Here is a 23308-nt window from a genome sequence, read left to right on the forward strand (position 1 = left end):
TCGAAAATCACATGTCAAAAAGCGGGGAGCATTGCTATGAGAAATACACGGTCGGAACGAGTTACTACGATGAGCACGAAAAACAGCAGAGCGAGAGTGCCAAGAACGTTAGTCATTATGAGAACCGAAGCAAATAGTACGGATACAGGTCTGGTGGCATGTGCAGTGAAGTCTACTTGAGGGGATACCGCTGCTATACAGTAATAGCAACAACAACATAAAATTTAAGCGAGAGTCATGAAATACTGATATATTTCATATATTCAAGTACGAGAGTAGCACCGAGCACGTACCACAAACGGCATAGCAATAGCAGCAGCAATGGCGAACGAGGCGACAAAGGTAGTGCCAACACCAACACCACCAACGCCAGAGAAGAGAGACCTACATACATTGGTACATATATACATATATATATGCATACACATACATACATATATATACATATGTACTTAAATACGAGCATGAATGGGCGGATGTATAGTTTGAGCGAAAAATTAGATGTGGGGATACAATGAAATTTTATCAGAACGTCGGCGACGACGAGGCAACGCAATGACTTCAGCCCATCGACGAGGTGGAGAACTCAATAAATTTCTATAGCATTCTTATGTGCAAGAAATAACCGAATAACGACTTGGTAGCAAAGGCAAAGAACAACGACAACCGCTCGCGAACGGTCTTCTGCACATACGCATTTTGCCGCATATTTCAATGTATGTAGTACATGTAGATATGAATATTTACACATACTTATTAACGAATTTTTAAGTTTGTTTGCGTTAAGAAGATTATGAATGTATGTATCTATGTATGAACACAGGCATAATACACAAGGTATAGTACGTGCCACTATAGATAATATTAGAAAAAGTGGACATACTTTGGCTACATACAAAAGAGTATATTAATTAAAAGTTATTATGGAAAAAGATATCTTATAATAAAAAATTATCTATCTACTGGATAGAAATATTGTTGGACAGTCATATGGAATGGAGGGAAAAACTGTTTAGAAACTCCAACCGTGACAACGCTTGCGTCGACGTCTGCGTCACTTTTTGTTGACTCACTTGTATACGCTTCAAGTTACCGCAGTATACAAACGTATAGACATATACCATACATAATGCATATGTGTGTATGAACACACATAATTTATATCCAAAAGTCTTTGCAAATTACGAGTAGAAGCGATTTTGTACCTAATGTGTATTAGGGTTTAGGATCATAATTATATATATCAACCCGTTGTTGTACTTGGAAACATTTCATTGAAGACTCACAACACAAAAAAACATTGTCGGCATTCTTTATCCGTAATTAGATGGTAGTATAAAAACGGCAAACCGTCTGCAAACATGGTTAACTCGATAGGCGAATCCAAGTTGGTAAGGTAAAGAAAATGTGGTAGCGACTACAAGCGCAAGTCAGGCCACCACAAGCAACAACAACAGCCAACCGCTAGTCGCCTGTCGCCACCGCCTTGATTGCCAAATGTGTGTTGCCCCCCAACTTGGTGGATTGTGGATAACGACGAGTGAACAAACGAACGAGGAATTTCACATATACACGCACACATCCACATACACATACACACTCTTATTATTTAAGTTGCCTACTATTATGGGTTCCGCCAGTGAGGCGGTATTGTTGTTGCTTTTTTACTTTGCATGCTGTTGCTGTTGCTCTACTCGCCGCCGCGGTCGTCAGTACTTTTTGCGTAGTATTTTTATCGATCGTGTTAAACGTACATACATATGTGTAGCCACACCACACCACACCACATTTATTATACTAGAAAAACCATGACAGCGCGAAAGGTAAAAAAAAGGCAGTTAACGCCATAGGTTTGGAATTATGGACATATATTTACACATAGTTCATCACAGCAAAGTCCACTAGTTAAGTAAAATCCTTAATGATTTAAAAGTATGCCTTTCGTCACTTTCAGCCATATACATACATGCACATATATATACAGATTTTTGTACATACATACAATAGAAATTTCAATAAGTTCGTTTCTTCTATACACAAATGCCAAATGCCTTTAATTATACAACGTTTTATCACTTCGTTTTATTATTTTTCACTTTTCTCCATTAATTTTTATTTGCATTATGAAGTAGGTAAAAATTATATTTTACTTACTTTTGCTTCAATTGAAATGACGACAACGACTACAACGACGACAACGAGAACGAACGACTGAAAGCGACGACAACGACATACAGACGATGGAAACCACTATGCTGAGGCTACGGCCAAAAAGAAAACTATTCAACTTGTGCTTCTCGCGAGAATAGAGAACATAGTGCGCGTGTGCGGAGCGGAACTGAGTCAGTACAGTAGAATTGCCAGATGTTTCTGACCTAGCTTTCACTAAAATAATGTGGTCAGAATACTACCACTAAACTAAAATATATATTTTATCAAAATTACACTAGATATTTAATACACATGTATTTCAGGAAGCCAGGAAGTATGCAGCCCCTAAAAGCATGCTGCTATAACTGTACACATTTTAGTTTCCTTAACCGTAGCGGAACCGAATTCATATCCGTTTAAGGACTGCCACCGCATTTTTATACGAGTACTCGAAAACAATTTCCGGAAAGCTTTATACTACTATAAAAATTGCTATTTTAAATGGATACAAATTTCACCAAAACGACTATCACACAATTATCAAAAAATTTTATTAAAAAATTCAAAATCTATAAGACGTTAGGTGGCATCTCTACGCATCACCTAATCAAGCTCTTTCCATTAGTGCTCCTACAATGCACTCTAAAAAGAGCGCAGCTATCTGAAAAAATTCGCGGTAATATTCATTTGCTAGCGCATTTGGAGCGAACAAAGCAACGATAAAGAAATTCGCAAATAAAATTACATTGAAAGTACAAATAATACTATACAAAGATACACAAACCATAAAATGCATAATCAACTGGCGGTATTGCGATTCTTTTGCTTCTACAACATCCACAATTATGAGCATGTAATATATTCTCAATTCTACATTTTCATTCCAGGACTAGCACATGCTCACAGCAAGGTCGCTCTGCAAAAGTGTTGGCAACTCTGAGATACTATATTTAAATGCCCTTTGTATACACAATAAAAAACAACAATTGCTTAAAATCACAATGCCCCTTATCAAAGTGAATGAGATGTGAACGATAACAATATGAAGTCAATGCAGTTTAAAACCACATTGAGACACCATAATTAAAGAAACTTAATATTTAGTACTTATTTTCATACAAATTACAAAAATAATTATATTAAATTGATTTATATTTGTTGATATATGTATATAGTACAGTGTGGTATAGTATAGTATTTGGAAAAATTTCATCTGCAATATCAACAGATCACGTGCTGCATTGACTGGCAAACACATGTACAAGTGCAATAACTTTTATACATAAATACTAATTTACGCATACGTATAAATATGTATATGAGTAATTGTGGCAGTAGCCACACTGTTTTGAAGCGGGGCAACAAGGGATTGAAATAAAATATGCAACCGGCTTATTCATCCGCCTTCTGAATAATGCATCGCCCAACCGAACTGATGATACATCGACTACAACGCTTATACAAGTACATTTGATACAGAGGCCGTTCAATTGTTGGTAATTATACTTCAATTGGTAAAGCTTGGAAATAGTATTTAACAACAATGTACATATGTATTAACATGTAGCAAAGTAACTTCATATATGTATATAAAATCAATCTCATCTTTTAATAGAATTATTCAAGAATATGGATGCACCGAAGCTAAACTGACCTTTAAAATAAAGAATTTTCAATACAACTTTGATTTTGATAGTTCAGCAGCTCTATGATATAGTGGTCCGATAAATGAGAGGTTCTTGTGTAGAAAAGACCGCAAGCACAATATATTAGTACCTATGCATATTTTAAAACTTTTAATAAACATATACATTACATATGGATATAAAATCAACGAAAAAAATAATGATAAATGAGGCTTTTCAAAGTAAGTGGCGGTGTATTATTTACTAATATTAACAACTAGAAACATATAAAATGATATATGTCGAATTTTGAACGATTGCTTGCTGAGGCATAGGATATACTATGCAACCCTGCTTCCCAATTATCACTGCAGTATTATTGCGGCATGACCACTCTGTACCGAGTTGATTTAGCGCATTACGTCATCATGACTACATAGTTAGCTGCGTCGCAGCCGGGACAACCATTTGCACCGCCAAATTCCAATTATCCATTAGTAAAAATTTTTGATGCAAAACGGTAAAGTTGACTCAGTTAAAATCAACTTTTAATTGAACCATGCTCTATGGAGAATAGTGCCACCTTCCATAACAATGACCAACTTGACTACAAAGTGCTCAGTTCCTTAATGGATACAATGCACTTCGACGTAAATTGAATTAACTCTTTTGGCCAATATATTAATGACCTTTTCGTATATTTATGGCATACACTTATGTTATACCTGCCTGTTCCACCTGCTCATTTTTTTCTACCTACACAACCGCACTTTTCACATTCTCTAAACACTTTATACACATTTATAAGGCAGATAACAAAGTCTCATAACAATTAATTACGCATTCAATAAACATATTTAATACTTACCACTCGATTTGCAAATTCACCAACAATTTAATTTAAAATTTATTTCAATTTTCACAATTGCGACAGACAAACCGATTTCTTTTCCCACGCGTTGACGAATCGATGACAAATCTGAGACAGGGATGGGAAAACAGGGTTGCGAACTCCAGCAAAACAAAATTTAATGCTACACTTATATCTTCCAATTATAAATATATTATTATACTGCTTTAAATTCAAATATTTATATATATAATATTTCAATGGTTTTATAATTATTAAAAATAAAATATAACAATATGTATTGGCAAGAACTTTTCATATATCTAGCACTATTAGAAGTTTCCCTGATATATACAATCTATTACAATTATAATACTGAATTTACATACTCCATAAAATTATTTTAATTTATTATTTACATTTCTAAGCATTTGAAATAGCAAAAATTGTGTTTAAAGATGCAATACTAATTATTGGACTCAAAGAAAAGTATTTATATTATTTATAAACTGCAAACTTTATGGTGATATGGACTTTTTCTATTAATGAATAAAACCACAGAGTGTCGATAACATTTCAATTTTCTGATATTTTTTAAAAATGTATCGCAGTGTCGATATACACTTTGTATTGTAAAATGTTTTTTTCGATAATATTTAACCATTTGAAATACTGCACGTGTTGTTTCGCACAGTAAATTTTAGCGTAAATCGAGAAATACACCTATTTGTTTCCCAAAAATAAACTAATTTAAAATGCCACGCTCCAAAAGGGATAAGAAAAGTATGTTTATATTAATAAAATTTCAATAACGTTTAATTTGCTTCCAATAACTCATTTGTTTATGCGTATTACTTGAACAGTTTCGTTGACCAAGACTGATCGGAAAGGGCTGGCATGGAAACAAAAAATTATTGAAGATATACGACACTGCGTTGAAAAATACCCAAATATTTTTGTTTTTCAAGTTCAGAATATGCGTAACAATCTTTTAAAGGATCTTCGTCAAGAATGGAAAACAAACTCTCGATTTTTCTTTGGTAAAAATCGCATAATGCAAATCGGTTTAGGGCGCACCAAAGCTGAGGAAATAGAAGTAGACCTTTATAAGGTAAATATTTATTTATATTTTTTTTGTATGAATTACTCTAATGGTATCATTATTTAGCTTTCTAAGCGGCTGACTGGACAAGTTGGTCTACTATTCACAGAAAAATCGAAGAAAGAAGTCTTGGAGTGGGCAAAAAAGTACTGGGCTGTGGAATATGCTCGTAGCGGTTTTAAAGCAACAGAAACTGTTGTGTTGCCGGCAGGTCCGCTAGAGGAATTCACACATTCCATAGAACCACATTTACGATCACTGGGAATGCCAACAAAGCTTCAAAAGGGTGTTGTAACGTTGTATAGTGATTACACTGTGTGCGAAGAGGGTAAAGTGTTGACACCAGAGCAAGCGAGAATATTAAAACTAATTGCGAAACCTATGGCCAAATTTCAATTAACAATGAAATGTTCTTGGACTAAGGAAAGCGGTTTTGAATTGCATGTTGAAGATGATATTAATGACGACGAGGATAAAACAGACAGTGGCCAAGGCGACGATGTAGAGGATGAAGAAATGGATCAAGATGAGTCAGACAATGAAGAAGATGATGATGAAGAGTAGTTTAATTGTAAATATAGATTTAATTATTAGATTTTATTTTATAAGATAAATTTACTGAATATAAATACGTTGTTTTTATTTTCTTATGCTGAAGAAACACTTCCACTTCCACCACCTCCACTCTTCTTTGTTGGTTTGTAAGCAATGACATACCGTTGAGCTACTGGTAATGGATCAGCGTATCCGTTTGTACAAGATGAGTCTTCAAATAGCACCAAATAATCCTCTGTGGCTGTTTGCGGCAAACGATGTATAATAGCTTTGTAAAAACATGTAGTTTGCGGATAAAGTGCCATGACTAAAAATAGGAGATATATCAATATATTTATATATGTAGTTTTTGTTTTGACATACCAACTGTGTCTTTTGGAAACAATGCATGGCCATCAGTTTCTGGATTAGCTCTCATCAACGGCAGTGGTATAATCTTACGCTTACTTAATACATGACGATCCTTTTGCTCTTCATCGATATCGATCACATCATATTTATTTTGGCGGTGTAAGAATTGCACAACTTCTGCTAAAATCCAATTTTCATCATCTTCTACACCTTTTACTAAAGCCGCTACATTGTCACCAACTTTTGCAATGTAATTGCTTTCTGCTGGCGTAGCGCCACATAAAGGAGGCACCTTTTCACCCGGCTTGCTTACAAATAGAGGCAAGGTCTGTGCAGAAATTTGAACCATTTTCATAAGGGCTCCTCGACGTATGGCTTCCTTATTACCAGCATTGCGGGCAGCAACTCGACGTTCATTTCGAATATTCCGAATCTCTTGTATTTTTTCTAAAGCACCACGTATAGTCGCTTCTTCATGAGAAGCATCTTGAAGTCCCGTTTTGAATAATGTTTTCAACTTTTGTGGTGGAAAATTTGATTGTTGTGCGCGAAGTATACTATTGACATTGGCCTCAGAACGCCTACGTTCCTCATCGATTTGATGAATGAGTCGCTGCAAATCTTTTAAACGGTCCTTAAAGATATTGTAAATGTTTATTATGAACATTTAATAAAAAGAGGTATCGTATATACATATGTACCTGAATTTGTAGAGCAGCATTTTCAGCAGTTAGTGGCATCTTTAAGTTTTCTATATTAAATATTTTGCCTATTTAGAGGTTGCAATCGTTCCCTCGGTCGCTACTTTCAAATTATCAAAGTCGGATTAATAATACACAATTGGAAAAAAAAAATTTCAAGTTTGTAATAAATGTAAACAAACAAGGATGTAATTATATTATCGATATATTATGACTATCTCAAAATGATATAAGAGCTTACACTTTTATTATGAATTATGTATTTTTTGTATATTAACTTTGCAAACCTTTTAAATTTAAATGTGTAATCTTTTTTGAATTTCATATGAATTAAATGCTTGTCAGTTGTGAAAATTCTTTTAAAGAAAATGATATTTTACACCAGATACCGTAACATATCTAAAAAAAATTCTCCTCTTTCACTATAATTATTTAAGTAATTTACACTACACTTTTTAACTAGAAAACATATATTTTATGTACATTCCATTTTTGTAAATTTGTCATGAATAATCGTGATAATCGATAATCTTTATTCGATGGCAAGGGTGGTACCACAAAACTTTGACAGTTTAATTGCCCAGTGGCAATGCAACTTCACCTACTGCAGATATTTAGATCATCGCAGCAGAATTTTGTACAATTATTTTAGGATATTTTAATTAGATTTCGTGATAAAGGTTTATAAAGAACAATATTATCGAAATGTGCTTAACTATACTATAATTGGCTAAAAAAAATATGTTGTAATATTCTATTGTAATAATTATTTGGTGTTGAATAATAGCGTACATAAGTGTGAAGAGAAATCAGCGGCAACAATAACAGGCGCGCGCTTTTCACTACGCTTTGACTGATTTTTTTTTTTATAAATGTGAACATCTGGCTGTAAATTGCTTATACAAACCTACATATACATAGTGAAAGAATTTTTTAGGATTGGTAAATAATATAAACGAACATGTATTTAGATTTGTATCAAATTAGTATTTATAAAATATATATTTATTTTGATAAAGTATGTTGAATGTAATATGTAAAGTATTAACTATCCTAATATTGTAGTGTATTGTATTTGGGGTAGAGTTAAAAATACCTTCCTTACTGCAGGTTATTTCAAAAGCTGGGACTGTGAGTGCAATTTTTTGAAGTATGAGCGCAGAAAAACGCTTCAAAATTAATAATAGCTATGAATCTGAACCGTCTAGTGGTGTAAGTGGTTTCCAAATTTTCTCAATTCTCCACCTAAATACTGTATAGCTCCATTACTTAATATGCATGCTCGATTTTTCATTATATTAACATCTACATCTTACTTACATTATTTATATTATTTCGAAGTTTGAAATATATTTATATTTTTCACATTTCTAGTCGTCTCTCTCCGAGCCACTGGAGTACAACTCAGTTTATGACGCAAGTATGCATTTACCATATATACTAAAACCACCATCGTATGAAACTGAAGTTATAATCCAAGCAGACGGCAATTATTATATATCAAGTCAAGAAAATAAAATTCCACTCATATCAGCAATGTCCAATTCTTTGCCAGGAATATATGAAGAACCATCACCAAGTAGAAGCAATGAAACTGTTGCAAGTCGACCAATAAGCTTGGAGTCAGCATTTAAAGGCTTTACAGAAAGTCCTTATGGCAAATTGCAAAGGCAATTCTTTCCTACTACTTCCATCTCTGCTCACCTACCTGATTCGTTTGAAAAACCAGTTCCCACAAAAGGCAACACCGTCTTTTCAAGATTCTATGATATGATAGTCGAGGAAAATAGTTGTAATGCAGTTGACATTCAGTTACTGAATGAAAAGGTCTCACCTACAAAAATAGATGAAGTCTCTCAAGAAAATGGCGTCGATTATTTGCTTTCTCTTAGCAAAGAATTGGAACCTGTAGCTTCAAAACACCAATCTCAGCCATTGGCAGAGGTCGAATTATCGTTTAACGGAAAAATAAAAAGTCTGACTCCACCCACAGCTGATGAAAAAGAGGGAGAATCTACTATTGAAATTCAGAGCCAACTTAATCAATCCTTTATTCTTAAAAAATATAGTAATGAAAAATCACCAGACTTGTTTGGCGATGACGACGACGACGATGACGACGATGATGAAAATGAAGAAGACGTTGACATATGCAATTATGAGGATCGCTACAAAGCTGAAGAATTAATTGAATTTGTTGGGACCGCTGTTGATGAAGAAGCAACGGAGATTATAGAAAATGAAGATCAGGTGGAAATCGGTTCACCAGTCGCCATTGCTATTGACAACGCAAATAATGATCAAAATACCGTTGACGCATCTGTGGACAAAAGTGCAAATAAATCAGTAAACTGCCCAACTGAGTCGAGTTTCGCTGATGAGCAAACATGTGAATTGGACTCACAACAAGCAGATCAGCAGCGTGCAGATAATTACAGTTTATATCGCGAGAACTGTCGTCGAGAAAAGGAACTCTTACGCCGTATACGAAAATGTTTGGCGGGTATACCACCACCTCCATCGGTAACTATACCACAGTTGGACATGTTCAGCGCTGTGATAAGTCGAAAACAGGATATATTGGATTTTACTGTCGATATCAACTCCACAAGTAGTTTAGGTGCTGGTAGTACTTCAAATACTTGTGCCAGCCTCTTCAAGCCCACACATCCGATTGATGAGACGAAGGAAATGGGTTGGCGACAGGTGCTTGGTGTCAGACAACATGGTCTTAGGTAAAGTAATGCGCTAGGCATAAGTTTTCAAATGAAAATTTATTTGTTATGTTTTTTTTTTTTCAGTTTTAACCTATGCAAAGCGTCTGAAAATAATGAATATTTGGGCTTATCGGTAATTGAACGTTTCATTGGTGCCGAAACAGCGTCTTCATATCGTAATTCACCATCTAGCGCGAAAAAGCGTAATGCACGTATGAAGTGAGTAAAATAATGAAAAATAGTTGAATCTTTTACCGTATAAATTCTAAATTCGTTTTATTTTTCAGATTACTGACACAATCCCCTGGAAATCGTTTAAGCCATTTGGCTAGACGTCGTGCCACTTTCTCTTCAGCGCAGTTGGCCACTCAGAAATCAAATAGTTTGCGTGGTCCACAAATATTGGTGGATGTTCAAAAGTATGTACAACAATCTTTATCTCAACTTAAATCCTACATTAATTGATCTCTTTGTAGGAAGAATAAAAATCGTCGTAAAAATACACCAAAACGTATGACTCCAGGCAGCAAAAAGAAAAGTAATTATTTAGTGTTTTAATAATATATATTATATTGTTGTAATATTATAATAATCAATGTTTCTTTTTCGCTTAGATCGCAAGACGCCCTCATCATCGGCACGTAAACGACTTTTCCGTTGTGATCTCAGTAAACCCGGCCCGTCGCGAGAATCGTCGAAACGCGCACTGTTTCAAAGCCCAGCTAAGCAAATGGAACAAAAACAGTCCGTCCAAAGGCTGATGCCCAGCATTAAGCCCGAAATAGCAAATCGCGTTGAGAAATCTAAGCGTGCACTTTTCTCACCCGATAAAGAAACAGAAAACACAAATGCAATTACGCTAAAGTTGAATGCCGCACAGCAAAGTCGTTTAAATGCGCAACAATTTGATTCTATCTTTAAGCGCAAACGTTCGGCTATTGACGACGACGACTCCGCTGATTTACCATCACAAAGCAGTAAACTGTTTCGAGGCGGTGCTGAGAATTTAACGCCACGTGCATTAAAAATTAAAAGTCAAAGCTTTTGTATTGGGGCTGGTTCCTCGACAACACTGCCTACTACCGCTGCGATTTCGGGTTTAACTTGCATTGCTGGTGTTGAAACACACAATTTAATAGCTAGTAGAAGCTCAGGTCTCGGCAGTAGTGTCAGTTTGTTTGGCAGTACAAGCGCTATATCGTCTGGTTCATCGGCCATGAATAGCGCTGCTAAAATACAACGTTCGCACTCGGAAATGGTTGCACAAACAAGCAATTTAACGGAGAATCAACGGAAGGTACACCGTGAAATTATTTATATGCTAAAAACAAATTTTATTTCTATTATGATTTATTGTAGAAACTTTTGTGGGCAGTGTCGCAGGCGCTGCAAGAGAAGAAAATCACCATGAAACACGAAAGCTTCAAACAGTATGCAGCAGTATTGGCTAGAGTTGTGCGGCGTATCTTTCAGGAATTTTTCCAAAAGAGCAGCACAAGCAACAGTGAAACGTTGTTGCGGTAAGTTTGTGTGTAGTAATATGCAGTGCACACAGAACATACAGTGTTGTAAATAATGCTTTAAACAAGATTTGAATTGATTTTTTATTTATTTTATAATCCCTAAAAACTTAATTAAATGTAATTCTAAATTTTTAACTCAATCTCACAAACCGCTTTAATAATTAATTTTTAATTCCAAATAAGGGATTAAAAAATTTAATTCAAGCATATAGTAAAAAATTAAAAACCAAATTGTTTTTGAATTTATATTTTTCGCCCTTGCGTTCTTCATGTTCTACCTTTTTGTACTAGTGCTTTTTATAGCACTGTTTGCCAAACTTACACATTAAACTGTTTATATTTTCTAAATATTTAATTCCGCTTTTTGGTTGCGAGTTTTTATTTAAAAAAATTTGGATCAAAAAAAAATTTTTAATATTTTATTTAAAAAATTTTGGATTTACAACAAAATTTAAAAATTTCCCAAACATTTTTAAAAAACAAAATTGTATTTATTTTTTTATTAAAAAATTCCCAACCAAAAAATTTCTTTGGGATTAAAAACTGAACATTTTATTTTTTAGATAAAAAGTAAAAATTTTAAATTTTCTCGAAATTCTTTTATTAAAAAATTCGCAAGAATCAGTATTAAAAAATTAATTATTAATTTTTAGTTCCGTTTTTGAAAATTGGATATTTTTATTTTATTAAATTTTTATCTTTTATAAATTTATTTACAACCCTGTATGCCAATAGATTGCATATATTTTGCAGAAATATATTTTCATATAAATTATTTAGTCTGGCCAAACGGTATGTGCACAATGTGATAGGCGGACGCAATGCAGACGATATTTACTTACATGCGAAAGCGAAAATTGCACGCGAGAGAAGCGAATCCAACACTCGTCTTAGCGGTTATATTGGACCAGAAGAGTATCGTCGTCGTAAAGACACACAAAAACAACAACAGCAACACGACGAGCCAAATAACTCATTTAGTCAAAGCACCACGATCTCATCCTCAATTTCGAACATATTTTCGTGCGACAAATCAATGGACGCCTTCTGCATGACGAGTGGTTACGAGACAATACCCGCCTCCAATACAACAACACAATCAACTTATAGCTCCCAGTCGCAATCACAACTTTTCGATAGCAACTCCAAACCGTCATCACTTAAAAAACTGCCCGTACAACCGAATGCCTCGCTACAAAATAGTTCTTCCAAGAATAATATGTGCGGTTTAGCATTGCGTGAAAATGTCAATTTCGAAATCGAACAACAACGTCGTTCTACACAAAAGAATTTCACCGGCAAAGATCAACGCAATGTCAGTCCATATGCCAATGCTAATAGTCATTACTACCACAATAGCCACAGCAACCAGCTGATAGCAAGCAATAATAATAGCATACCAATCGCACCAGTGTTGTGTTCAGCTTCCATGGGGAAATCGCAATTGCAAACGAAGAGCATGTTGTCCGCGGAAACCAGTGTGTTACATCCAGGCTCAACCAAAGTGAAGCGACAAATAAGTTTCGATAATTAATAATACCTCTTTCACAGATGCTCCAGCATTCGCTACTCCACTCGCCACTATCATTATCTGTAGAAAACCCTTAGTTAAATTGCGGTCTTTTGTGGAATATCTAACAAATGCCAACACTGATAGCGTGTTAGTGGTCATTTTCAAATAGATAAGACAGTCGTGAATTATTAATTAGTTATAAGTAATAATTAGGAGAATTTGCAATGTTTCTAATACATATATGCCTGTAAAGACAAAACTAAGAGCCCATGATGATTTCTCGTAATACTTAAAATTTCATGTATAGCTTTCCATATAATGCCGTATTAGGAAAAGCAATATGTACTCGTACATACATACATATGTATGTATGCAAGCATATGTAATACATAAATATTATTGGTGTTGCGGTGTTTGATAAATTTCACACAAAATGCATACATACATACATATGAATGAAAGCAAACGGTTCAAATATGCATACATACGTCAAAAATGCACCATTTTAAAAATGGTTTGGCGGCATAATTGTCTTATTTTTAATACATACTTTCCAAATTACATACTTAGGATTTTTATTGCTAGTTATCCTCTAATGCGGCCCAGTACACGAAAAAGCGAAAGTGAATAAAGACTTTTCAATTTAAATTAAGCTGTGTTTTACTGATAAATGAAAAAAATGTGAAAATAGCAGTGGGGATGGTAAGTGAGATGATCTTAGAATTAATAAGAATTACTTATAACTAACTAATTGCCAATATTTTTATGACCTGAGCAGGTAAACGTTTTTGTATGGAAATTTTTTTTATTTGACAAGACACCTGCGTGAAATTTGGCATGGATTATTGTAAAGGGCAACGATACAATCTTTTTGTTTTTTAGATCGGACCACTATAGCATATTGCTGCCATACAAACTGAATGAGCAAAATAAAGTTTTTGTATGGACAACTTTTTTGTTTGATAAGATATCTGCATGAAATTTGGCATGGATTATTCTCCAAAAAAGTACTACAATATCCGAGTAAATTATTTGGAACGGACAACTTTATCTTATAGCTGCCTTACAAATTGAACAATCAAAATCAAGTTCTTGTATGGAGACTTTTTTATTTGTGTAGGGTATAGAGCTGCGGCGCAACCGAAGTTAACGTTTTTTTTTATTATAAAAATAGTAAACTATGTTTATATTGTAGTCAGTAAATCTATTTTTTTTTGTTTTCTTTTTTGTTATTACATATTCATGAATGTATGTGATTAATGAAGTTGGGTTTTTATAAATTTGTCTAAATAAAACATTACTCGCTAAGATATACATATGTATATGTATACCATACACTAAAATCATATATAAAATTCTTTGATAACATTTGCTTATGATACTTTCAACATGTCTGTTCTAGAACTTAATAAATTTACTCTTAAAAAACATGCATGCAAATGATGAGGTTGGCAAATAAAGAGCTTATGTATATAACAATGAATTATTATTATTATTAATATTATTACGCATTTACTTTCGCCAATACTGAGCTAATTTATGAATTTGTTCGACCAATGCTGGCATTACAGCTGTAATCGAGACATCGAGTAGCGCTTGTAAATGCTGCACCGCCTCCTCATCTGTTAGGCCTAACTGCAAATTTTCTTCGACCTTTTTCACAGCTTTATCCGGTTCGAGCGCTATATCGGGCACTGAGGCGTCCACCATCAGTGAAAATAGATTCAGCATAACATTGGCATGGCGCCGCAAATGCAAATATGCCGTGTAACATTGTTTACGAAATTCATGATGATGATCGGAGCTAACGCCGCCCATGGCCTCGACCATTTCTTTGCTCAGCTTCATGGGCGGTGGCATCGGTTTCGGATCACGTCCCAGTATGTAGCCGAAATCGATGTGGAACAACTTACCGTTGGTTGTGAGCAGTAAGTTATCCAAGTGACGATCGCCAACACCTAAACAAAAATAAAATATATTTGGAATATTTTATGTATACATATGCACAAAATGCATTACCTAGAAGATATGTTATCACACAGTAGCCGGCACAGCTTTTTATATATGTATCCATAGTTTCTGCCGCAATGCCATAGGGTCCATTTTCGCAGGGATTATGCTTGCGGAAAAAGTTATGTATGCTGCCTTCGCGCGCCAAAACATCGGCTACAGTAAACGAATCAATATACTGTAAGAGGCCATGTTTCGAGCTGGTGGCCAGCACCTTGTAGGGGGTTAGTTTCAGATCGAGATTCTCACGCCGCAACAATTTATCCATTAGGGTTATCATCTGAAGTATAAGTTGGTCTTGACGTAGGTCATCGCCATGCTTAAAAATCGCTACATATTCATGTTTGCCGATAGTAGTGACGAAAGTAAGTCTATATAAAATGAAATGGTCGTAAATTATTGGTTAAAACAATATTTATTGTGCAATTGCTTACTTGGCGGGCATTAGTGCACTTTTAAAAAGCGAAGTTTTCGATGGAACGATTTTCGTTATATAAATCTCTGGGTCCAAAGGAAAGGGACGCGGATCGAAGCCAGTAAAGTTGATTTTAAACGTATCCATTTCGGTTAAAAGCTTCTGGAACTTTTCTGTCTTTTTATTGCGGTTTCCCGGCTCCTTGGCCACCATCTTCACCAACTTAACCAACTCATCCACTAAAATCTGCTGTTTCTTCAAATTATGACGAATATTTCGCAATTGAAAGTTGCCTATTGAATATGATTTATAAAGCATTTTATAGAAAAGATAGGCCCAGTTAACTCATTCTCTAAATTTACGCTTCTTATAAGTAGTCACACTAAATTTTGAAACCAATGTATGTACATGCTATTATACTTACCGGTTTCTAGGACCTTAAGGAAAATACGCAACACCATCACATACATATCATGCACTCGCTCATCCTGCTTACGTAAGGACTCATGGTCCTCCACTTCTATGGACAAATACCAGTAAAGGTAATTGGCGAGTGTAGGGTTCTTGCAAGCACGTTGTATCAGGAATGTACAAAGATCTCCGGGATCATTTCTCAATGGACCAATTGAGCTACTTTCACCAGACAGAGTATTAGTGGCAACAGAAGTACCAGAAACTACAGAAGTAGTATTTATGTAAATATTATCGCCATCACCAGCACCACCACCACCACCACTGCCAACCGCAGCAGCTATAGCTGACGAAGTTGTCGAAATGGAAATTGGTGGTGTGTCCGTTGCTGCTGCTGCTTTTGTGCTTGTTATCGCAATTGGCGCTACAGACGTTGATGTGCGCGTTGTCGACATTTCTGTTTGTACATTGCGCTGAAGAACAGACGCCACAATGCCGCGCTGTGAACCAACACTACTTGCCGCAATCACTGACGAGCCAGCACTAAGTGAATCGGAGCAAATCGAACTTGGGTCTAAGATAGTGGAGGTGCCATCTAATGAACGTACAACATCATGATCGGGAAATAGTTGTTTATGTAAGTCGACGATGTCGTTGAAATTTTCATATTTCAAAGCCTGCACAAGTTGCAACAGATATAGTAGTAAATCTTCATCAGGCGCTTGAGCCAAACGGCTGATGGCATAACGTCGCACTTCGGGATGTGTAAAGACTGGACTAAGTAACTCTAAGGCATCCTCCACATCCATCGGTTCCCATTTGGCCATTAACGAGAGCGCTTGCATAACTTCGTGTTCTGTCTCCCAGTTGATGCATTTGAGAAATTTCGTTAACGCTTTACGATGTGCACATAAATAAAATCGGAACTTCCATAAAAGATCCTGCTCTTCACTGTTGAGAACGCATGTTGGTGGATAACGGTAAACAATGGTGTGCAATTGATTGCGAATAATAGCGGTTGGCTTTGCATCGCGATCGGAAATTCGAGAACGTTCGGAACGTGCCAGACGATGGTGTTTACGCTCGACGAGATTCTCCTGGAAAGTTAAGTCAGCATTTTATTTAAGTAAGCGTATTAATTTAGAATTGATTGCATTGAATTACCCAGCAAGCGCAAAACCAAGCTTTAAATTTTAAATACCATCTAATAAAGATTATTTTGGTTTGTAAATGCAGGAGAAACTTTTGAAGACGCCATCGTAGATTAGCAATAAGTTTTAGAACACTACATGGCGGGTTAAATTTTAATTTAAATTTCAAAATTTTAGTCTTTAAATGTAACAGTTTCCCGGCTAAATGACAATTTGCTTCAATTCTCGACTTAATACTTAAATCAAGTGTAACTCGCGTAAGAAAGGCTGTTCGTTGCAATTCACATGACAAAAGCGAAACCAAACTGTTTGGCGAGATATTACAACGATTGCGTGCGCTTATTCAAGTTAGCATAAATAATTTGTGAAATGAAGAAAATCGATTCTACTAGCCTTGTGAGGGGTAAAATAAATATTTAAGAAAAATGTGTGAGAGTGTGTTGACAGTGAATTGTTTGTCTGCATTTAAAACACAATTTTACATCAAAGCACGACCGCAAATTAGCTACTGTTTTAGGCTAAAAGAGCTTTAGCGGTGACACTATAGAACATAATAACGCACTTTTTAATGGCATTGAAGCAATTATTTTCGTTTTCTGAAGAGGGCAGTATAGGCTTAAGCTTAAGGGTTGTTTATAAAACATTACGTCAGAGCAAAAGAAAGATGCAACATACCTGCAATATATCTGAATCCGGCACAGTTACCAATTTGGGTTTTGTCAGTATTTTATGGCTTTTATCTCCTTCTGGTTCGAAGTACACAATGGAATACTAGTAAGTAAATAGTGAAAGTGTGAATACATTGAGGATGAAGCATGTTACTACGGACTTACATTATAATACTCTTGAAATACGGCTGTAGGGAACTCTATCATTAGATACATGTAATCTGACATGCGTTTTTCTCGTTCATTAATTACTTCTATCTCACGGAATGTCAACCGATCTAACCAATCGACTTTATGCATCTGCCCGTTACGATGTTTCTTTGCCAGTTTACCTAAACGTTGCATTTGTGATTTTGAGGACTCTTTCCCCTTGCCAGGCGTTTTCGATGGATAACTGCCATCACCTTCTACACCCAACCACACTCGCAAATCGAACATACCTTGGCGGAACAAACCATTCTTGCCGAACAAAGAAATTGCTGTACCGCCTATTACTGTGGTTTTACCAGCACCTGCACAGTCGAGGATTGTTAGCACTAACATAGCTGTTCGTGGTAAGTCGGAAAATTGTAATGGCAGTGTCACCCATTCATTCCAGCTCCAACGTTTAGTGAAAGCTTTGTAAGAGGTGGTTACAGGCAGGCAGTATGGCCGATTTTTGTTGAACACTTGTAAACGAATTTGAAAGGCCGGACATTCCTCCGAATAGAGGCCAGAAAAGCGTAAAATGGGATCTTCTAAGAGTTTTTCAAAATCTGGCTGACGTTTTTTACCTTCTAATGTACCACTGTAATACAATAAAATTGTTGTTGTATCCGCCCTTCACAATTGAAAGTGTTGAAATGATATGCCTACTTACACTTTTATTTGCACTTGTTCATGTAATGAAGAACTATAAATATAACGAAAATGGTCGTCTGGTAGCTGATTCATAGTTGGAGGAAATTGTTAAATTATACAATTTTATTTATTTGCATCTGCGATGCAGTTAAAAATCGCAGCTACTTTTGTATTTTTTCACAATATCAATATCAGCTGTGTAATAATTTGAAAGTGATGCCACAGTTTGTTTATGCGAATTAAAGCTAATACCTGTCAGCACAGCTGTTAGTTTTCCAATATATTTACTTCTGAATTTATGTCACAACTTGAAATAAATTTTGTATTATCAAATTATCAAATTATTGCTAATAACTGATGGTCATTACCTTTAAGTACCTGATAAATTAGTATTAATTGTATTTTAGTTCCTATAGCTTGTTTACGTGTTTGGAAAGAGAAAGACTCTATATTCATAAGATATATAGCAATATGGAAATATATAGTCCAAAACAATGAAGTAACTAGTCCAGAAATTAAAACATTCGGTTAAATTCGATAATTCAACGTTAAGACTCATATCTCTCAACTTATCAACTCATAGAATTACAGAAAACTCTGGAAGTGCGGTTGTGTTGTTAACCAGTGACCTAACCGATTGTAAGCTGCAGGGTGGTTTATGTGGCCAAGGAGTTTATGAATGCAATTAAAAAAGAAATACATGTTATCGATTAAAAATATTGTAATATAAAAATCGATATTTTTCGAATTACATTGCCATCCATTGCAGATTATTTTTGTTTACAGAGTAAAACCTGCGATACTTCTATTTATCAGCTATTTTTTGTATCAATCTTAAAAATGTCAGGACAATATCCAAGTGGTTACAATAGCCCACTTGGGGGTCACCGTGGTCAATTTAATCCTCAGCAGCAACAACAATCTCCACAAATGATAAATACAATGAACCAAATGGGCGGCGGTGGAATGGGGCAGAATGCAATGGTTGGCGGTGGAGCTGGAGCACAAATAGGTGTTGGTAGCGGCGGAATGATGCCAATGGGGGGATATCATCCACAACAACAACAACAGTTACAAAGTGGTATGAGCATGAGTGGACCGGGAAATCTTATGAATACGCCAATGCAAATGCAGCAGCAGCAGCAACAACAACAAATGCAACAGCATGTGCAAATGGTACAAGGTGGTGGTGGAGGTAGTGGTCCGGTAGGTGTCGGCATGATGGGTGTTGGAAGCGTTGGGCAGGGAATCGGTGTTGGCGCTACAGGGAATATAATGCAACATCCTCAACAACAACACATTCCCACAGGTATGCCAATGAATGTACAACAGCAGCAACAGCAACAACAACAAGGACAGATGCCACATGGCAATGCAGCAGGAATGATGCATACACAACAACCTGCGCCACCAACGACATCTGCAACGGGGAGTAATATGTTGGCAATATCACAACCAAATCCACATAAAGAAATAAATATTGTGTCCCTATCTCGCTTGGGCCAAGAAACCGTCCAAGATATTACTTCACGTTTTCAAGAGATATTTACTGCGCTTAAAGTAATTCAGCCAACAGGAAATCGAGATAACAGTACAGAAAAAAAGGTGCAGGAATATTTTCGAACTATACGGCTATTATTTAAGCGCGTACGTATAATATACGAAAAATGTAATGATGGTTATCCACATGGCATGGATTATACAAACGTCGAGAGCTTGATAACTTATAAAGAGGAGCAACCCGACCACCGTAACGAACCTTCACAATGTGATGAATATCGAAAAGCGTTGCAGGAGAACCAGGAACTTATTGAGACAGTTAGATTGAAAAATCGACAATTACGCGAAGTAATTGATCGCACTCGCATAATTATTTGGGAAATCAACACTATGTTAGCAATGAGACGTTCTTAGTAGTAATGCTTATTTATTATAAATTTATTAAAGAAAAAAATCAAAACATTTAAATTTATTACAACATAATATTTTCTTTTTAATCTAACTGCTTAGTTTCAATACTTTAGGATCGATCATTTCCGTAAACTTTATATTCATAAATCGTATTTCAAATGTATCATCTAAACTATACTTATACTTTTGAGGAAGGACGTCGTTTTCTAGACTAGCATCTGGAAGTAAATATTTTTAATAATAAAAATAATTTTCCTGAATTATTTTCGAACAATATACAACTAGATGTGAATTTATTAACAATAAAAAACATTAGAAACTTACTTATCACAGCGAGCTTTAAAGCTTTTGTGCGTCTATTAATGTGATCGCATCTACAGGCTATAAATTGTGATTCCTCTATTTTAGCACCAGAAATACGACGATTAAACTGTAGGAAAATGTACAAAGAATATATATATGTATACGTATATGACATTAATCCAAGAAATTTACCTTAAATATGATAACATCGCCTAATTCAGGTACTCCGGTCAGTGGCACACAAAAGTCAAGCATTTCATCGATACTCATTGTGCTTATACTTTTATTTAAAGATTTAGACAACCTTCCGTGACTTGTTGCCATGGATTTTTGTTGGTCTTCAGCATCACTTAAATCAATTACAACTTCATCATCGTCATCCAAGTCAATGACAGAGCTTTCGTCCATTAGCTGTGAATAATCGGACATTTCTGTCATGTTGGTAGATGTGGAGTTTGTTATATTTGTTTGTTTTATTTTGTCAATGGAGGACACAGTCTCTTGTACCTCCTTATTTAAATTACATTCATTGTACGAAATCTCAGATTGTGATTGGTTTGTAGCATTCTTGTCTTTGCCATTTGAGTTAACGTCCGTAATAGTGTCCTTCTCATCATTGATGCTACCCTCACAATTGGAATTTTCTTTTAAATTGTTATCTTCTATTTCTTTTACTGTATTGCTATTTTGTATTTCTTTTTCTGTACCGGAGTCTCTAACCAACTTGCAATTGATGTGGTCCAAACCATTTGTGATAATGTTGGCATTATTTTCGGGTTCAAAGTTATCAGCAGTTTCTGTTATATTCGTAATTTCATTAATTGTTTCATTTTCCTTATTCTCTGTTGTATTAAAAGTAGTTGACAAAACATTTTCTTCTAACTGATTTTCGGTATCATTCATAACCGGCGCTTTACACAGTATATCGACATTGGCTGGCTGTAGAAGTATATTTTCTTGTATATCTATGATTGATTTAATAGGTTTGTTATTTTTGTTGATATATTTTAAGGGAAAGACAACTGGTTTCTCAAATTCTGCATCACTTCGTTTACATTTAAATGATACTTTGGTTGTATTTGCTTTCCCATTAGTCATTGACTTACTAATACTTTTCTTTTCTTGATTTTTGCTTTTAGATTCCATGATAGTTGAGTCTTCAAAGTATATATGCGATGATTTATTTGATGATTTAGACTTGTTAAGGAATGTAGACGAAGGTACTTCCGGCCGCAACGTCACTGTAAAAACAAAAAAAAAAGTTGATTGCTTCTAAACTGAAGTAAGTAATTAAAGTCAGCTATATTTTTTATACATGTACATTCAGTTTTTTCTTCCTCGAAATCCATGGACAGTGCGGAGCTTTCTTTATGAGTCCTTTTACGTTTACGTTTACTAGTTGAATTCTCTTTTGATTCATTCGTTGTCACACTTTGTTTTTCCACCAAACTGGGTAAAGATTTTGCACCATCGCATATGGACTTTTTTTCGACGCTTTGATTGAGATGGACTTGTTCACATCCTTTCAATAAGCTTAATTGTTCATTAGTACTTGTGATTTCTTGTGATTCATTGGAAACTTTTCTTATTATATTTTCTGGTGACTGATTTACAATTTTTGGAGTATGTCTCGATTTTTTCGTCTGGTTGGGAGTAGAGCTTCCTTGAATATCCATACCCAATGTATAGTACTTCCTCTTTTTAACTAAATTCTTCTCAATCGATTCTTCTATATTATTAACAATTGCTTGAGTTTCAGGTTTCAATTGCTTTGAGCGTCGGCGAGATTCTTCCAGTGCTCGTTTTGGTATAAAAGCTCTGTAAATTTAAATTTATATTAATGCAAACTAGAAAAGCAAATTTTCATACTTAAGAGATTCCGTAAATTCTACAACTTCTATAGATTCCTGTGGAGGTATAAATAGATTATCTATGGTCAAAAACCGGACCGGCCGCACATCAAATATTTCTTCCACTCGACGTTGTAAATACTCCACGTTTTTCCATTGTGGATCCACAAGAATTATAACATATTTTCTTTCGTCCTCGAAAAATGTTGAAAGATCAATTTTAACTGGAAACTTTTTCATTTTTAACATTCATAAACAAATAACAAACGGACAATAACGACATATGTATGATCACAAAATACCCGGCCGTCTTCGCCTTTTCGTTCTCAACGCATTCATTCACAATAGAGCTATTATGGAAATTGGTTGCTAATCACTTTCGAATCATTTTTACTTAAACCGGAATCGATTATGATCTGAAAAGTTTTATCAGTCACAAAAACGTAGATTAATTAATTTTTTTTTTTAATAAAGAAGGGTTATTTCCAGTTCACTCAACAAATACATTATTTGATATGATTTATAATTGGCGCACCCCGGCTGTTTTAAACGTTCGCTTTAACTGTTTTTCACGAATGTATAAACTACATATGCATTCAGATTTTAATAAAAATAAATAGATGCCACAAAAAATAATTAATTTTCTATTTTTTAATATAAG

The 23308-nt window shown here is 35.1% G+C and overlaps 6 protein-coding genes and 1 long non-coding RNA gene across 11 annotated transcripts; 4 read left to right on the forward strand and 3 right to left on the reverse strand.

Annotated features, from left to right (window-relative positions):
- The first annotated feature begins 2825 nt into the window (after positions 1–2825).
- Positions 2826–3419, forward strand: LOC115066236 (uncharacterized). Its single transcript, XR_007423600.1, has 3 exons — positions 2826–2959; positions 3039–3254; positions 3327–3419. It is a non-coding gene; the product is annotated as an uncharacterized LOC115066236 (long non-coding RNA).
- Positions 3420–5256: 1837 nt separating this feature from the next.
- Positions 5257–6403, forward strand: LOC105227284 (mRNA turnover protein 4 homolog). 2 transcript variants are annotated; one of them, XM_049461906.1, is made up of 4 exons: positions 5257–5409; positions 5490–5737; positions 5795–6299; positions 6387–6403. In XM_049461906.1, exons 1-3 carry the CDS (start codon positions 5382–5384, stop codon positions 6290–6292), a joined length of 774 nt encoding a protein of 257 aa, XP_049317863.1. In that variant the 5' UTR covers positions 5257–5381; the 3' UTR covers positions 6293–6299; positions 6387–6403. The 2 variants fall into 2 exon arrangements, with proteins under 2 accessions (XP_049317863.1, XP_011204839.1); XM_011206537.4 differs by lacking the exon at positions 6387–6403 and having other exon boundaries at positions 5795–6357.
- On the reverse strand, positions 6290–7556 carry LOC105227283 (SAGA-associated factor 29). Its single transcript, XM_011206536.4, has 3 exons — positions 7336–7556; positions 6647–7268; positions 6290–6590 (listed from the first exon to the last, which is right to left on the reverse strand). The coding sequence occupies exons 1-3, from the start codon at positions 7372–7374 to the stop codon at positions 6376–6378; spliced, it is 876 nt and encodes a 291-aa protein (XP_011204838.1). The 5' UTR covers positions 7375–7556; the 3' UTR covers positions 6290–6375.
- A 340-nt stretch (positions 7557–7896) lies between these two features.
- LOC105227285 (uncharacterized) lies at positions 7897–13736 on the forward strand. 3 transcript variants are annotated; one of them, XM_011206539.4, is made up of 9 exons: positions 7897–8277; positions 8446–8547; positions 8710–10070; positions 10137–10271; positions 10340–10471; positions 10529–10590; positions 10667–11349; positions 11412–11572; positions 12356–13736. In XM_011206539.4, the coding sequence occupies exons 2-9, from the start codon at positions 8488–8490 to the stop codon at positions 13107–13109; spliced, it is 3348 nt and encodes a 1115-aa protein (XP_011204841.2). In that variant the 5' UTR covers positions 7897–8277; positions 8446–8487; the 3' UTR covers positions 13110–13736. The 3 variants fall into 3 exon arrangements, with proteins under 3 accessions (XP_011204841.2, XP_011204842.2, XP_029406481.2); XM_029550621.2 differs by having other exon boundaries at positions 7995–8015; XM_011206540.4 differs by lacking the exon at positions 8446–8547.
- Positions 13737–13958: 222 nt separating this feature from the next.
- On the reverse strand, positions 13959–18792 carry LOC105227287 (phosphatidylinositol 3-kinase catalytic subunit type 3). The gene is made up of 7 exons (XM_011206541.4): positions 18603–18792; positions 17909–18530; positions 17751–17846; positions 15938–17021; positions 15533–15806; positions 15108–15469; positions 13959–15046 (listed from the first exon to the last, which is right to left on the reverse strand). Exons 1-7 carry the CDS (start codon positions 18674–18676, stop codon positions 14601–14603), a joined length of 2958 nt encoding a protein of 985 aa, XP_011204843.2. The 5' UTR covers positions 18677–18792; the 3' UTR covers positions 13959–14600.
- A 538-nt stretch (positions 18793–19330) lies between these two features.
- Positions 19331–20566, forward strand: LOC105227289 (mediator of RNA polymerase II transcription subunit 30). The gene has a single exon (XM_019990670.3). It carries the CDS (start codon positions 19424–19426, stop codon positions 20495–20497), a length of 1074 nt encoding a protein of 357 aa, XP_019846229.2. The 5' UTR covers positions 19331–19423; the 3' UTR covers positions 20498–20566.
- Positions 20501–23223, reverse strand: LOC105227288 (coilin). 2 transcript variants are annotated; one of them, XM_011206543.4, is made up of 5 exons: positions 22667–23223; positions 22119–22615; positions 20990–22038; positions 20819–20924; positions 20501–20712 (listed from the first exon to the last, which is right to left on the reverse strand). In XM_011206543.4, exons 1-5 carry the CDS (start codon positions 22894–22896, stop codon positions 20582–20584), a joined length of 2013 nt encoding a protein of 670 aa, XP_011204845.2. In that variant the 5' UTR covers positions 22897–23223; the 3' UTR covers positions 20501–20581. The 2 variants fall into 2 exon arrangements, with proteins under 2 accessions (XP_011204845.2, XP_011204844.2); XM_011206542.4 differs by having other exon boundaries at positions 22113–22615; positions 22667–22992.
- Between the last annotated feature and the right edge of the window lie 85 nt (positions 23224–23308).

This window comes from Bactrocera dorsalis, unplaced genomic scaffold (assembly GCF_023373825.1).
Source record: "Bactrocera dorsalis isolate Fly_Bdor unplaced genomic scaffold, ASM2337382v1 BdCtg159, whole genome shotgun sequence".
NCBI classification, from domain to species: domain Eukaryota; kingdom Metazoa; phylum Arthropoda; class Insecta; order Diptera; family Tephritidae; genus Bactrocera; species Bactrocera dorsalis.